At 44.2% G+C, this 17,115-nt stretch overlaps 1 protein-coding gene across 5 annotated transcripts in view; it reads left to right on the top strand.

The window, feature by feature from the left end:
• CNTN3 (contactin 3) overlaps positions 1-17,115 on the top strand; it is a 261,889-nt gene that overhangs the window by 197,222 nt on the left and 47,552 nt on the right. For all 5 annotated transcript variants that reach the window (XM_073351137.2, XM_073351139.2, XM_073351135.2 and 2 more), the window contains 3 exons: positions 153-289; positions 1,358-1,487; positions 2,817-2,967. In XM_073351137.2, the coding sequence (XP_073207238.1) occupies positions 153-289; positions 1,358-1,487; positions 2,817-2,967 (418 nt within the window). The remainder of the gene's footprint in view (positions 1-152; positions 290-1,357; positions 1,488-2,816; positions 2,968-17,115) is intronic.

The raw sequence follows: 17,115 nt of genomic DNA, 5'->3' as shown, positions 1-17,115 counted from the left end.
AGCAACCCAGGTCAGAACCATAGAGAATCTTTGGGCACCAGCTGATCCACCTAGGAGCCTAATCCAGTGTTTCTAAATTAACCCTTTTGTTAGATAATTGAACAGTAATTTGCAGTTTGTTTGGGCTTTCTTGTTTTGTATTTCTTATGTAGCAAAACCTCACTGGGTCCAGATTATAAAAGATATTGAAGCTGCAGTGGAGGACAGTTTATACTGGGAATGTAGGGCAAATGGGAAGCCCAAACCATCCTACAGATGGACAAAGAATGGAAACACTCTAGCATTAGAGGTAAAGTAGGTTTTTTTCTTTGTTTGTTTGACTTTTTTTAAGTAAAGTCATATGAAATTAAGATCCCTACATATTAACTGCTAAGAGTTCAATGAGGTCTATGGAATTAACCAGGCCAGTAGGGTGGCCAACTTTCTAATTTATGAAAACCAGACACTGAGCACCGGAACCTCCCCCACCCCTGGCTCTGCCTTTCCCCAAGGCCCCACTCCTTATTCCACCTCTTTTACTCGAGGCCCTGCCCCCCGCTCCTCTTTCCCCCCCACTCACTGCTTGCTTCTCTCTCCACCACCCTCCCTCTGCCAGCTGAGCAGGGCTCTAGGGATGGAGGGGTGACTGGGGCAGGGTGCGGGAGGGAGAGCCATGCTCTGGAGGTGGAGGGGTGAGTGGGGCGGGACAGAGAAGCCACAGTACCTCTCTCCACCGGAGCCATTGCTGAGTGCTCCTCCAGGCTCCAGCAGCAGCTGTGGCTCTTCCTGTCCCCCAGTGTCGGCGGCCAGTTGCTATGGACACTGCCAGGTTCCCTTTTTGACTGGACTTTCTGGTCAAAAACAGGATGCCTGGCAACCCAAAGTCCAGAGAAGCCTTAAAAATGACTTATGGTATACTTATACCTTAACTGCTGGAAAATAGTAATACAGTATTTGCACCACTAGGAGGGGAATGTGTTATACTGCAAAAACCCCATGATTTGGGAGGCCTAACTCATAGTTTTTGAGTACTTGCAATTGGCAGTAGGGCACTTTGCTAGTCATAATCACAAGTGACAAAGTTAAGATCCATAACTGGATTTCCTTAATGTGGGGAAGATTTGGTGTCTGATTCAGGCCTTTTTCTCCTTAGATGGCACCATAAAGCTCTATTTGTCTCATTAAAACCATCATTCCATCATTCCCAAAGTATGGAGTTCACCCCTCCATATGCAGAGATCATATGCCCTACATAAATCCCTCTTTGGACCTCGTAATGGGACTTACGCAAACTCTCTGCACATCAATGAATTCCACCCCTTTTATTTATTTCCTGTAAAACGTAATGTACATTAAAGGTTTTTTTCTTAATATCCAGGGGAGGATCCAAACTGAAGGTGGTACACTTATAATAACAAACCTAAATCTGACAGATTCTGGCGTATACCAGTGCATAGCTGAAAACAAACATGGAGTGATATATTCCAGTGCAGAGCTTAGGGTTGTTGGTAAGATTAATTTTTCTTTCTACGGGGCAGGTGGAGGGCACAGAAAAATAACGTTTTGCCATTACTGCTGCAGCTAGTAACATGCATATGATCTCAAATTTTTAACCCACTCAGATGCATTCAACAAAATAAACATTTTTATTACAGCAGATAACTTCTTATCCACAGTGCTGAGGAGTTTACTCACCTGGTTCTAAAGGATTTGCTGGAAACAGCCACCATATTTACAGCCCAGTCATTCACTGCTTTAAACCGAGGAGACGGAGACAAATTATTAATTAGGGGGAGAGCAGAGACAAAGGCTTGGATGCAAGCCCAAAGATTAAAACTAATCACACGATCTGGAAGCCACGTTGGCTCAGCACATTAGTCAGTAACACTGACCTTCTGCATCCGGACTCCACTATTTCCAGGAGATAAATGTCATTTCAAAGCAATAAGCTGGTTGTATGTGCTACTTTCCTTGATCGTCGGGATAAGGGTCTGTCATTTTATGGTTCAGGTGGTCTGTGCTCATTTTAAAAACAAATGACAGTCACTTACTAGAATGAAATACTGAACACTGCAAAGTGTCATGGGGAATTCAAATGCTTTCATGCTTTTTACTTTTAAGGCGAGGGAGAGTGATTTGGAAAATTAATTGGAATGAGACCTATGTAAAAATGTATGTTTTCTGAAAACAAACTAGTTCCCTTCCAATGATAAGGTTCATAGTCAATCACTGAACCCAGCCTCAGCTTCCTAAAAATTGGATTTCCATTTAAAGTTCAGTGATTAGCATTGTTCTATGTCATGCCCATTTATTGAACTGTTAATTAATATGGAATATACTTCTACAGTCCAAGTGGTTTCATAATCCCAAGGCCCAGACTAGTGATCTGACACAAGACGAGGAGTCAGGAAATTCTTTGAGTTCTAATACAGGTCCTGGTGTTGAGTCCAAGTGATCTTGGGAAAATCCCTTCAGTCCAGATTCATCAAAGCTCTTGAGCATATACTTAAAGTTATGCATGTTCTTAAACACGACCAACTTCAGTAGGACTTAACCATATGTTTAAGTCCCAGTTAAGTCAGTGGGACCTTAAACCCATGCTTAAACCTCAGCATGTGCTTAAGTGCTTTGCAGAATCAAGGCCTTAACTTTTGAGTCCCAGTACCTCAAGTTGTAAAAAAGAGAAATAATACAGGAGTACTGTTTGAATTAACTGCTTAATTGATGTTTGTAAATACACTTAGAAGCTGAGAAGTGCCATATAAATGCTCAGTAGTAGTATCATTAATAGAATGTCAACCAATTTTATTTCACTGTTAACATTCCCTCTGTTTTAGCTTCTGCTCCAGATTTCTCCAAGAACCCAATGAAGAAACTGATTCAGGTTCAGATAGGCAGCACAGTAAATTTTGAGTGCAAGCCAAAAGCTTCCCCTAAGGCAATTTGCTCCTGGAAGAAGGGAGGCGAGCTGCTACAGGAAAATGAAAGGTATTATATCAATAATGGTGTATTTGTTTTAATCTTACAAATTAAAAGATTATTTGTTTATAACCTGCAAATTCCTTTTTAAGGACAGCTAAGTAATGGTATCACTTTCAAATCCAAACAGTAACTGGGCAGAATCTTATCTAATATCTGTCTAGGTTTTAATAATTGATAATAACAATATCTAGCTTTTATATAGCCTTTATACCGTGTTTATTGCCATTCTATCTGAGAATATTCTGCTCTGGGATACAAGCATGCAGCTTTCATTGAAGTCAGTGGGCCAACTTCTGCTCTCTGTTTCACAGGAGTAATGGAGAACGGACTTTGGCCCAGGGCAGTGGCACCTTGGCAAGTCTATGTGAGACTTGGAAATGTACTGTAATTACAAAACCTGTAATATAACATGCAAATATTTGGACTTGCAAAATCTTTTAGACAAAATCTCTCACAAGTGGAGGGTAAGAAAAGAGGTTTGGGGTGAGAAACATAAAGTAGTGTAACAGTGAGAATTTGGCTCAGAAACAAAAAACAGGAATAAATGGTCAATTTTCATCATGGCAAAAGGTTAATAGTTAACAGTGGGGTAGCCTTGGGTCCTGCACTTAAGACAGCTGTTGTTTAACGTATTTATTAATGATCTGGAAAAGGGAGTGACCAGCATGGTTCAAATTTGCAGATGACACAAAATTAGGTTAGTCCATTTTACTCCAGAAGGAGCTAATAAAGCTAGGCAGCTGGGTTGAACAGTGGCAGATGAAAATCACTGTTAAGTAATGCAGGCTAATACACATTGGAACAGAAAACTCGAATTGCTCATACACAATGTTGTAAATTTTAACTATAACCACTTAGGGAAAAGATGAGGACATCACTGTTTACAGCTCAATGAAAAAAATCTGCTCAACGTGCACCATCCATCAAAAGAAAAAAACCCCACAGAATTATGATGTGTAAAGAATGCGATATAAAATATTACAATGCTGTTACATAAACTGATGTTGTTCCCTTACCATGAATACTGTGTTCAGTTCTGATCACCTTTTCATAAAAATATACGCAGAAATAGAAGTGGATGAGAGATGGCTGATGAAAATGATTAGAAGCATGGAAAGGCTTTCATATGAGCAGAGACTGAAAAGATTAGGACTGCTTGATTTAGAGAAGAGCTAAACAAAATGGGTCAGAATAGAAGTAGATGACATAATGAATGGTGAGCAGAGGATTATCAGGCACTTCTGTATACCCTTTCTCATAATATAATGAAATTGAAAAGCAATAAATGGAAAACCAATAAAAGGAAATACTTTATTAACACAGCACATGACGAGCCTGTGGAGCTCCCTGCCACAGAATATCATTGAGATCAAGCAGATTTCAAATAAAAATTAGGGGTGCAATTTTTTCAGAAGCTTTTAACGTTGACCTAACTCCGCTCCCCTTGAAGTCCATGGTAATTTGCTTCAAGGGCGACAGAGTAAGGCCAATGCTAAATGCTTTGAAAAATCCCATTGTATCATAAACGTCTAATGAGAACATCCACAGTTACCTTTTTTTATCCTATCTAATGCATAAAGAATGTGAACCCTCATGCTTTTGGGCAGAAACCAACTAATGAATGGAGTTTCCCCGGGGGCAGGTAATTCCATAATGTCCTTATGGCATCCTTTTCACAAGCAGCTGGCACTGGTCATGGTTGAGGGTAGGATACTGGACTGGATGGAGCACTGGTCTGATCCGGTGTGGCAGTTCTTATGTAAACGTCCCTGTTTCCTGAAGACAGAATTTAGCCTTAATTAGGAGTTATATTTGACTCAGTGATAGAGGTCCAGTCTGTCTGTCATAGTGTAGGGGAGACAGAGCCCTCACCTATGTTTGCCCTTTAATCCTTCGATGGGTGTGGAGAGAGTTGAAATATAGTTATGGAATTTTAAGTTTTCAAGGTCTCTCACCACTCCCATGCCATCCCTGCTGAATGAGTAATTAAAGAGGCAGCATTTTCTCACTGTGTGACAAGTGGCTCTGCTTACTACATTCAGACTTAACAGAGTCAAGAACCATCAGTCTAGAAGCAACAGACACTCTTGTAAATGCTTGATGTCTAACTAGTTTAGCAGGATGCACTGAAATATTCCAGAGACCAGATACATTTCCCGAACAAACTATCTTCCTGCTTTACATATTTCAACCTCTCCTGTTAAAACCGAATATTGCATTCTTTTATTGGACTCCCACAGCATTGAGATACTCAGAATTGTTCATGCATGTGCTGAATTCCATGTGCACATAATCTGCATTTAAAAAAAAAGTCTGAAAAAATGTACACAGTTGTTTTACATATATAAATTAGTACATGGGCTTAAATTTACCACTGACATAAATGAATGAATTTTGCCCAGTTATAACAGCATTGAATATGGCCTGGTGTTCTCAAAGTGTTGTGAAGTCTAAATGCTGGGTATTAATAATAATTAGTTCAGGAGTGGTACTATTACTATTGTAAATACAGGATGAATAAATATAACTGACTGTAAATGAAAAATGGAACAAAAGCATGTCCAAAACAATAAGAAAAATCACTGTGCCCCCTTGTACAAGATTATACAGAAACCAAATGATTAACAATAAGCAGTGCCAGCTAAGTAACTAAATGTGGGGCAGGGGGAGGGAGTTTTTATACTTTCTTGGTGACAGCTTTGTGGTTCATTTATACTTTGCTAAGAAAATAGACTGCTTCCTACAATAGTTAAATAAAGGCCCCACCTAAGAACAGGTATTCAAAAATTGTCAGATCAGTTTGCATTTGCCAGATCTTTTATGTGTTCAGTTAAAAATCGCACATGCTTAGTGGTTCAGTTCCACTGACTCAGAGCACGGGAAAATGCAGCTCTTTCTACCCTGGAAGAGTAGATGCAGAGGTACATTTGCTTTGTGTTTCTTAAGCCTTGGGGGAGCACTGCTGTCCTCAGCATTCTCCCTTACACCTCACCATTTGCGTATAGCAGGTGCCCCAAGATGTGATCACAGGCAGGAAGAAAACCTTTGTGGGACACTTAGTGACAAGCAGAAAGAGTTCTGGGCTGGCTGAGAGCCATGAAAAAGGGTGGGCTGCAGAACGAGTTTGTTGTAACGTTCTGGCATCAAATGTCCTCGATCAAGTGAGGGAGGGGATGTGACTGTCAGTGGAGGTGCACTTGAGAGGCCTTAGATGAGCATAGGGAAGCTGTGCTGATGGCTTTGATTTTATGGGGTGGTTCAGAATGCTGATTCTAATTTCTTGTACGTATGCGTCCAGGGAACCTTGTTTACTGTGTTAGGTTTTGCAGAGCTTAACTTGCTGCTGGCAAGGTATTCTAGTTCAGGAGAAAATCACATGGTCTTATTCCTGTAAAACTTTGCTAGTACTGTCACGTTTTTGTTGGGAAATTAATTTAAATATTTTTAAACCCAGAAAATTGAGCAAGGTGTTTCATAGTTATTTTGTGGATGTGGCTCAGAGATGTTACCTTTATTATTTGTTACATACATCAAACTCAAGATGGACCAGAACCAAAAACCCAACACCCATGAGCTTTGAAGAGTCAGCAGCTTTTTGGTCTGTGCAATTCTCACTCCTCTCTTTACATCAAACACTGTTCTTACTTGTGGTCAAGTCTAAACATTGACAGGTGTAGGAGTATGGCATGATGTTGAGCGCACACCCTTACACAGCTTTGTACAGCCCCATACGTTTGCTTAGCTGGCTGCACACCCACCTGGGATCATGATCTCCTTTCAAATCAGTCTCTTTTCTTGTTGCTTATGCTTTCCACATGCAATTTCCCATCATCTCGAAATGTCACAGCATCTCATTGTCCTGTGAGTTTGTAACGTCGTACCTCAATATCCACCAAAATTTGCGAGGTCCCCTTCATAATTTGGCGTATTTCAACTATTGCATGTTTTCTATACCTCCTTCTTGCTCATTTTTGTAAAGCACAGCTTTGCATGCACAAACTCAGGGCCTGATACTGTTCTTGTGAGAAAAAGTCCCATTGATTTTATTGAGGAAAAAAGACCAGGCCTGTATTGAACATACAAAATGTCCCATCACCAAAAAATATATTGTGTACAAAGTACTGCCTGCCTAGATTTATGCACCTACTTGAAAACACAAATCATGGCTCTTAGATGTGAAAACTGATTTCAGCTGTAGCCCAGGGTATCTACAACTTCATTTTTGACAGCATGCTCTAAATGGCTTACAGAATAAATGTAATAACAAGCCAATAACCCTGGATTAATCTAATGAACTTGCCTTCAGAGTAGAGTGGAATTGTGAATCTTTGCAGGAGACACTCTAGTTCATTACTGTCTCCTGTGAATAATTGCAATTCAGGAATCTATTGCAATTCATGAAAGGGTTATCACTATATACAAATTGCAGTTCAGAAAAGGTTTCCAATTAGTGGAAATTTTTTTCATTCACTCTCTTCAAATGAAGAAGTCTATATTAAAACAAACAAGCAAAAAAGATGATGCTAATATCAGGACTAGATTCTGCTCTTTGCCAAGCTGGTGAACATAGGGGAGGCAGGCAGGACAAGCCAACCTGGATTTTGGGCCCAGGTCTTCTTCAAATATGCTCCACTAGTGCATGTTGGGAGAGGAAAGAGAAGGTGGGAAGCAGGCAGAGCTTTAGCTGTGTCCCCATCCATATCTCCCTACTGGCCAAATTAGTTGGTAAGGTACAAGCTGGTAAGTAAGCTGGATCCTTCCCAGGGATGCAGTACACTATTTTCCCTTCCTGAAACTGCTTGGGAGGCTGGGAGCAACTATACACTACCCCTCTACATGGTGCTGAGTGTAAAGGCTCATTATAACCCCATATTGGTAAATAGGGCAACTAATCCTTCCACCCTCATCAGAACCTTATCCATATTAATTTCAGTGGGTCTTATGGAAAGAGGGCCGCTCAGCTTGACTGCAGGTGGCAGAACCTTGCGTGGTGTTAAACATATATTGGACTAAATTCTATTCTGTTACACTGGGGTAAATCTGGAGTGACGTGTTTAGAGTGAATATGTTTTAATAAAGCTTATACTTGAATAATCAAAAAATACGCTGATAGTGTTTCAAAGTGTTCTCAGAATTTTGTGGTTTAATAATTTATATTTCTTTGGATGTTGTAGCCACATTCCTTTTCTAAACATGTGAGATTTTCACTTTGATGTCATCGTTGCTTATATTTTTTGAATATTTTTGAATATTTGTTGCTGCATTTTCAGCTCATGGGAGATTTGGAGAACAACTCGTAGGTTTAATTGAAATAGCTAAAAATGTCTTGGAGAAAAAGCATACAATTTAAAAATGAATTAATATCTTCTGTACCAAAAAACCACTCAAAATGCGTGGAAAAAATAAATTCCTGTCAGCCTCTAAAAAAGTGTCCCTTTTTAGAGTGACTTGAATAAGGAATGCAGGGCCTTGGCATGCTGGATTGAGAAAAGTGTTCAAGGCACAGGGCTCTGCATGGAAAATGGATCAGGATGGGATGGGAAGAATTAAATGAATTGAGTCATTGAGTCTGGCATTATTGCCAGAGCAGAGGGGTTAGTGGAAGACCTATTCTGACAGATAGGTGGCAGTAAAGCTGTGAGGGATAGTGAAGGCAAATTTGAGCAGTTCCAAATTGATAAAGTGCCTAAATGGGATCCCGTGGTGGGATCAGAAGAGGAGTGTGATACCTAGTAGTGATCCTGGCATTTAAACCTCATACTCCTTTCCCTTTTTAAAGTGAAGTGTTCCTTTGCTGTAAGTGATGTAATCTTTTTAAGGGTTGCACAATGAGTTGCACAATGGGCATAAAAATTTTGATCTTGTTCTCATTTAAGTCAATAGCAAGACTCCTATTGACTTCAGTGGTGCAGAATCAGGCCCTAGGAGAGGAGGAGTCTGGTTGATTTTGTGGTTATCTGGTATAACAGCAGCCAAGCTCTGTCTCTTGCCAATTATCTCATGTTACAAGCAATGTTGCCAATTCGTGTGATTTTTATCGCAAGTCTTGTGATGTGTGGTGTTAACTGGAGAAGTTGGACGGTCCAAACCATTTGGTGGCACTTTGTACAAATTGTGCAATTTGACGTCAGTTAGGTCTTCCAGTGAGAACTCCTGCAGTGGGTGACAAAATCACCTTACTCTATACATTTGGTACGGGACAACTTTGGTGACAAGGCCTGTAAAAACTTCCTTAGAGATTGTTTTATCAGCAGTTCAGTCATAAAGCAATAGACTTGGCCGCTTTGATTCAAAGTTAAACATAGTTACAAATAAAAAGTCTGGCTCTTCTTTCGGTTGCATTGGAGCCGCTTCAACTGACCATGGGCAGATCAGTGCCCTGCCTCTAGTCTGGGGGAGGGGGAAAGAGCCAGAAGGGAACAGAAATAGCTAGAGTCTAAGGCCTAGATTCCCAAAGTAATGTAGGTGCCTTACACTGAGTCCCAGTTTTAGGCTCTACTACAATTCACAGAATTCTCCCTGAATCCTGTAGGTGCCTAAATTCACTTGGCACCTAATTTTTTTGGTGGTAAAATGTTCCCTTGGGGCCTATGTTTCTGTTTCTGGGCATGCACTGTGCTGCCTCACTCTAGGCATTCGGGAAGACAAATGTTTGCCGGAGAGAAAGAGAGAGTGAGCACAAGAATGAGAATGACTTTACAGCCTCATGGTTAAAGCACTCACCAGAATGTGAGAGACCCAGGGTCCAGCCCCCTGCACCAGTGACTATTTAATTGTTTATCCATAGTGGAACTGCTTCAAGAGGAGAGACTGAGGGAGCCCCACATCAGACTATTCCATAACCCAGTGGTTAGAGCACTCATCTGAGAGATAGCTTGTCCTTATTTAAATCCCTTCTCCCCCTCAGGTGGCAGGTGGACTTGAACTGGGGGGCTTCTACATCCCAGGTACCTGAAACACCAGTCTAAAAGTTATGAGGGAGGTCCACTCCTCCCCTTTCCCCTACTTTCTTGCAAAAAACCCATTGGGTGCCTAACTCCAAAGAAGGTTCACAACTGAGAATTGGTAACAGAGGTAGGTGACTCCCCGCAGCCTGGTGTTAGGCATCCGTCTCCATGAGAGAGGCTGGGCCTAGCACGCACCCCTCTCATTGGCATCTCCCATTGGCTAGGTTAGGTGGCTCCCCGTTCAGTGTGCTGGCTTTTGTCAATTGCAATCTAAGGAGCATCTCTCTCCCCATACATTGTATAGGGAGTCTAAGTCCCTAACTGAGGCTTTATGAATCACATTCAGTTCCTGTGATTTTCTAGGTGCCTAAAACTTAGGCCTTGTGACACTCAGCATCATGAAGCCTATGTTTCTTTGTGAATCTAAGTATAAGAGAATAGTAGTGAAAAATTATTTTCACCCACAAGTCTTCCAAATAAAATAGACACAGCATAATGCTGGTAGAGTTCCCATGGAATAAGAAACTGTCTTCATATGTTCTTGGTCCATCCCCAGATGAAAGGCTTCTACTCAGATGTTAGAAAACTCATGCAAGTTACTCCAGATTTACACTCTTGCTTTCCACCCATCCCACTCGCCACTCCACCCCCCAGGAATCCGATCATTCTGGAAAATACCATGAATTGTTGAATTTTTAAAATGATAAATAACCATTTGAAATGTTAGTGACTGCTGCCAATAAATGGCTACAAAAAATTCTCTCTAAAGAAATGTAGTCAATCAGAATAAAAGAAGAGAAATGGATTGATTTACTGTCTCTATTAGATTAACAACTGAACTATCCGGGAAGCAGTGACTCTGAAACAGACTTGGGGTCATGGTGAATAATCAGCTGAACATGAGCTCCCAGTGCAATGTTATGGCTAAAAGGTCTAATGCGATCCTTGGATATATATAAACAGGAAAACCGAGTAAGAATAGGGAGATTACATTTCAGAAGTATTTGGCGCTGTTGTGACCACTGCTGGAATACTGTGTCCAGGTCTGGTGTTCCCAGATTCTTAGGATCATTCTAGAATCAGTACTACTTGCTGGTTCTAAGCCTCTGGCTTCACTGTTTATTGCAAACTTTGATTTATCTTTTGATTGGGAAAGTGTTAATATTGGTGGCTTCAAGGGGGAAAAGAGCAGAGTAATAACAGTAAACAAATGTATCTTTTTCAAGGGCTTGCTCATGTCGATTCCATTCTAGGTGTCTGCGCACGGTCATCAGAGATTTTTGCTTAGCGGTATCTGTAGGGCCAGCTGTGGTGCCTCCTTGAGTGCCACGCTTGTGCGCTGGTATATCAGGCACCACTTGCCCTACGCCCTCTCGCTTCCTTCTTACCGCCCATGGTGGTTAGTCGGAGCGCCTTTCCTTGCATTGCAAGGGCTAGAGGTTTTGTCTCTTCTGACTTCGAGCCTTAGGGCCTTGTAAATAGCTTTAGTAGTTAGTGTTAGGTAGTTAAGTGTAGTTAGAAGTTTGAGTCCCAACAGGGACTTTGCCCCAGGCAGGGCATGCCCTGGTCTCCAGGGTTTAAGCCCTGTGCAGACTGTAACAGACCTATGCCTGTAAGGGACCCCCACAGCAGCTGCCTTAAGTGCTTGAGGGAATCACATGTGAGGGACAAGTGTCATATTTGTAAAAGTTTTTGACCCAGGACTCAGAAAGAGCAGAATATTCATTTGCAGGCTCTCCTCATGGAGGCTGCCCTTCATCTGGCTTCTGAGCCATCCCGCCAAGACTTGCCTATTATCTCGGCCTCAGTGTGCAGCGCATCCCCGGCACCACTCCCCATCGCCAGTGCCCAAAAAGAAGAAAAAGAAGCATGGTCCCCTGCACCGAGCAAGAAGGGCCGTGGGACATTGGGCAAAGGACCCAGTTCAAGCCGCCCAGCCACTCTGGAGCCACGTACATGTGCTTCCCCGGTCGGGGCCCTTAGCGCTTTAAAGAATCCATCACTGACTCCCAGAAGTGGTAGGGGACCCAAACTCCTGGCGGCATCAACACCATCCCAAGCTCCCCCGGTGCCAAGAGAGCAGAGGCCTCTTCTCGCACTGCCAGTACGACATGTGCCGCAGGAAACGTCAAAGGCTTCCCACAAGGGCAAGCCAGCAGCTAAGACCCCTCAGGGGGCAGTAGAGCACTGCCAATCCCCCAAGAAAAGGCAGCGCTCTCCTCCACACCACAGATATCCACAGTTGCAGCCCAGATCCCCTGGGGTTCGCCCTTGATCACCGGCACCATGATTGCAGTCCCTGCTGTCTTGACACGGATTGCGTAAGGGGAGGCACCAGTCTCCATATTGCTGGCACTGTTTGCCCTCCCACCGGTTGTCCTCTTGGCGCAGCTCTCAGTCACCCACCCCGGGGGAGTGCTCCCTGTCACGACTCCGGTCCCTCCAGGCCCGGCACCAGCCCCTTCCATACCGGCAACGATCCGCTCACTCCAGGCACTGGTCTCCGGCGGTGACAGTCAGCAGGCAGACTCAGGCAGCGACAGCCCCTCCGTGGTCACTGGAAGGGGATCCCTCCAACACATAAGGGCGGTTCAGCTCCTCACCCGGACTCCACTAGCATGATTGGGCTCCTGTGGCCGCATCAACATCGACAGCACCACCTTGGCAGCACAGTCAGAGGCCAGCGCAGTGGCCGGATTGGAGCACATGGGGCATGCTGGTCATGGCAGTGCCACCTTCACACTGCTCATCTGCCACTGCCTTGGAGGAATGGTTGGCGGCACCGATGGCACAGGGCTCTGTGCATGAGGCGCGCTCGGACGTCGTGGTAGAAGAGACTGCACCCACCCCTAAACCTCCCTCCCCTGTGGGGGACGATGCCCCAAGGCCTCCCGCACTGGTACAGTTGTTGTTGTCTTCGTCCCTGGACAAGGTAGTCGCAGGACCCTCGGGGGCCAGCCCTTCTGATGACTTTAAAGAACACCAGGCCCTGCTTCAACAGGTGGCCGAGAACTTGGGCCTAGAGGTGGAGGAGATGGCCAAACAGGCAGACACCTTGTTCAACATCCTCTCATCCTCTACCCTGATCCGTGTTGCATGACCAAGGCATGACTGGGTCTTCAAAATTGCCAAAGCCCTCCAGCAAACCCCATCTTCCATCCCTCCCACCTCGAAAAGCGCCGAAAAGAAGTACTTTGTCCTGGCCGAAGGGTTCGAGTACCTTTATACCCACTCACCTCTGGTCTCGCTTGTTGTCTCTGCAGCCAACGAACAAGACAAGCAGGGGCACTCCAGGTCAACTCCCAGAAATAAAGAGGGCAAAAGACTGAACCTTTTTGGGAGAAAAATGTATTCCACTCCCAGCCTGCAATTCCGGGTGGTGAACCATCAGGCGGTCTTGGGCACGTACAATACCGCTGCGGTGTATTACATCAACAGGCAGAGCAGTGCCAGGGCTTCAGCCCTTGGTCAAGAAGCTCTTCGCCTTTGGGATTTTTGTGTGTGGCATGCCATTCATCTGATAGCCGCGCACCTGCCTGGAACCAGGAATGTCCTGGCGGATCACCTCAGCAGGACTTTCTCCTCTCGCCATGAGTGGGCACTCCATCCAGAGGTGGTCAGCATAATCTTCCAGAGGAGATGGACTCTTCAGGTGGACTTGTTCGCATCCAGGCAGAACAGAAAATGCCACATGTTCTGTTCAATTCAGGAAATGGACAGAGGCTCCCTTTCAGACGCCTTTCTCGTTCCATGGTCGGGGGCGCTGACATATGCCTTCCCGCCAGTGCCACTGATTCGCAGAGTCCTTGTGAAGATCAGGCAAGACAGGGCGAAAGTTACCCTAATAGCCCCCGCATGGCCTCGCCAGCACTGGTTCGGCACATTGCTGAGCCTTTCGGTAGCCGTCCCGCTTCAGCTGCCCCTCTGGCCAGATCTGCTCTTGCAGATCTATGGCAGCCTTTTGCATCAGAACCTGGTAGCGGTGCACTTGACAGCTTGGCTACTGCATGGCTGAGTGCGGACGAACGGGCATGCTTGGCCCATGTCCAGCAGGTCTTGTTGGGTAGCAGGAAACCCTGCACCAGAGCAACTTACCTGGCCAAATAGCAAAGATTCACATGCTGGGCCTCAGAATGGCATATTCAGGCCGAGCAGGCCCACTACAGAAGATCCTGGATTATCTGCTGCACCTCAGACTCCAAGGTTTGTCCCTGTCATCGACCAAGGTCCACCTGGCTGCTATCTCACCTTTTCCATCCTGTGTTCCAAGGCAGGTCAGTCTTCTCTCACGACATGATGGCACAGTTTTTGAAAGATCTGGAGCATCTCTACCCACACGTCTGGGATCCCATTCCCCTCCCTCCCCTCCCCCCCCGGGACCTGAATCTCATGCTGTTGAGGCTCATGGGTTCTCCATTTGAGCATCTGACTTCTTGCTCTCTCCTGATACTATCCTGGAAGGTTTTATTCCTGGTCACGCTAATGTCGGCCCGCAGGGTGTCCGAGATCAGGGTGCTTACTTCAGAGCCGCCATATACGGTCTTCTACAGGGATAAGGTCCAGCTGCGACTGCACCCAGCATTTCTGCCCGAGGTCATTCCCCAGTTTCATACTGGCCAGGACATATACTTTCCTGTCTTCTTTCCAAAGCCTCATGCATCAGGTGAGGAGCACAGGCTACAAACCCTGGACGTCAGGAGGGCGCTGGCCTTCTACATGTATAGAATAAGGTTGTGACGTAAGTAGACGCAGTTATTCATTGTGGTGGCAGACAGAATGAAAGGTTGTCCAATGTCTGCTCAGTGGATTTCGTCCTGGATCACGGCCTGCATACACTACTGCTATGAGCTGGCGAAAGTGCTTTCACCGGTCATTGTGACAGCACACTCGGCTAGGGCACAAGTGTCGTCAGCGGTCTTCCTGGCACAGGTACCAATCCAAGAGATCTGTAGAGCCACTACGTGGTCGACCGTCCACACATTCGTGCCTCATTATGTGCTCACCCGGCAAGCTCGAGACGACGTTGGCTTTGGCAGAGCAGTGCTGCAAGCTGCAAGACCGTGAACTCCAAGCCCACCTCCATTGATACTGCTTGTGAGTCACCTCGAATGGAATCAACATGAGCAAGCACTCGAAGAAGAAAAAACGGTTACCCACCTTTTCATAACTGTTCTTTGAGATGTTTTGCTCATGTCCATTCCAGTGCCTGCCCTCCTTGCCCCTCTGTGGGAGTTGTCAGTAAGAAGGAAATGAGAAGGGTGTAGGGCTGGTGGTGTCTGATATACAGACGCATAAGCATGGCACTCAAGGGGGTGCCACAGTTGGCCCTCTGGATACCATTAAGGCAAAAATCTCCGACAACCGTGCATGTGGACACACACACATACCTTGAAAGGAATGGACATGAGCAAACCATCTCAAAGAACAACAGTCGCGAAAAATATGGGTAACTGTTTTTTTTTCTCCAGATATTTCTAGGCTTCTCCAGACTAGAAGAAGGGGATTAAAAACCACACAAATAAAAGCTGTATATTGTGAGTGTTGCCTTTACTGGAACTGGCTGATACATTTAATTTTCCCTGCTATACGTAGTCTCATGAAAGATGCTAAAAGTTGGGTCTTACAATTGTGATGTGGTATCAAATTAAGGAAAATAAGATAATTGTTGATAAAAAGTTGAATGAATCTGATGGGGATCAGTGACTGGATTCATCTTGAGTAAAATTTGAATTAAGTAACTTTTATCTATGTTTGGTCTATGGTTTGAAACTCTGTGTGATCTGGAAAGGTAATGTATTTGCATTTACTTACCAGGACATAGATTCATAGATTCATAGATATTTAGGCCAGAAGGGACCATTATGATCATCTAGTCTGACCTCCTGCACAATGCAGGCCACAGAATTTCACCCACCACTCCTAAAAAAGACCTCACACCTATATCTGTGCTATTGAAGTCCTCAAATTGTAGTTTGAAGACCTCAAGGAGCAGAGAATCCGCCAGCAAGTGACCCGTGCCCCATGCTACAGAGGAAGGCGAAAAACCTCCAGGGCCTTCCAATCTGCCCTGGAGGAAAATTCCTTCCCGACCCCAAATATGGCGATCAGCTAAACCCTGAGCATATGGGCAAGATTCATCAGCCAGATACTACAGAAAATTCTTTCCCGGGTAACTTGGATCTTACCCCATCTAAAAACCCATCACAGGCCATTGGGCCTATTTACCAAGGCATCAATATGAATTTAATGATGCTAGCTTTCTGGTTGAATAATCTGCTTCAATTTAGCTGGAACTTGACTGATATATAAAAATCGGTGTTGACCTAGTTTCCTACTGATCCTTTGTGTTGAAGTGTTGTGTACTAGGGAAGTAATACATTTGTGTTTATTGTCATGTCAATAGGGGTCTAATTTTGTTGCTTTTTTGCTGAATAATCTAATAAATACAAAAAAGCAGTTGGGATTTAGCTTTGTTGTTATTTTAGTAATAAAACATTGTGATCTGAAGAGTAACAAGCTTGTTCACTTACTGTCTCATTATTGGGTCCTGGTTTCATGCTACAGTCCTGTCTGGGACTGAATAAACATAGGGTCCCCAGTAGCAAATGCTGAGGTAGGATCAGGGCTTTAATCATGTGTGTTTATGCAGGGGGGAGGGTGGTGTTCTAGTGAATAATTAGATCTAATTTAACTTGAATTCGATGGGTAAAATATGCAATTTATACCTAGTTTTATGATATGGGTCAGATTCCCTGAGCAAGCCACACTGGTCCTAGGGGAGAGGTGGGTGAACACAAAAGTGGCTTCAGCTGGTGCTGAGGACCCCTATCGACTTAATCCTGGACATAGTTTATTTTTGAGCAGCCTGGTGAGATAGAAATGCCCTGGCCCTAGATGCTTTCTGCCAGGAATGCCTCCAGTGCCAAAGGCTGGAAATGCTGTTGTCAGAGCTGCTATAAGAACTCCATGCTACTCAGGGATTACACAGGGGGAATCCTCAGATGGATGAATCAACAGGCTTTAGAGATGGGTTGTGTTGCCATACCCCTGGTCAGGTAGAGGATCAGGCCCTATGTGTTGAATTCTTATTTGCTGTAATGAAATTCTCATGCGTGATTAGCAACCTGATTTTTATCAAATGGATACTGAACTACTTAGGGTGTCTTGAGGAGTTGGTGATGAGCTTATATTTATTGCACTGTCCATT

The sequence above is a fragment of the Lepidochelys kempii genome, chromosome 7 (genome assembly GCF_965140285.1).
Source record: "Lepidochelys kempii isolate rLepKem1 chromosome 7, rLepKem1.hap1, whole genome shotgun sequence".
In the NCBI taxonomy this organism is placed as follows: domain Eukaryota; kingdom Metazoa; phylum Chordata; order Testudines; family Cheloniidae; genus Lepidochelys; species Lepidochelys kempii.
Note: the sequence above shows the minus strand (reverse complement) of the source record. Positions and strands in the feature narration are given on the sequence as shown.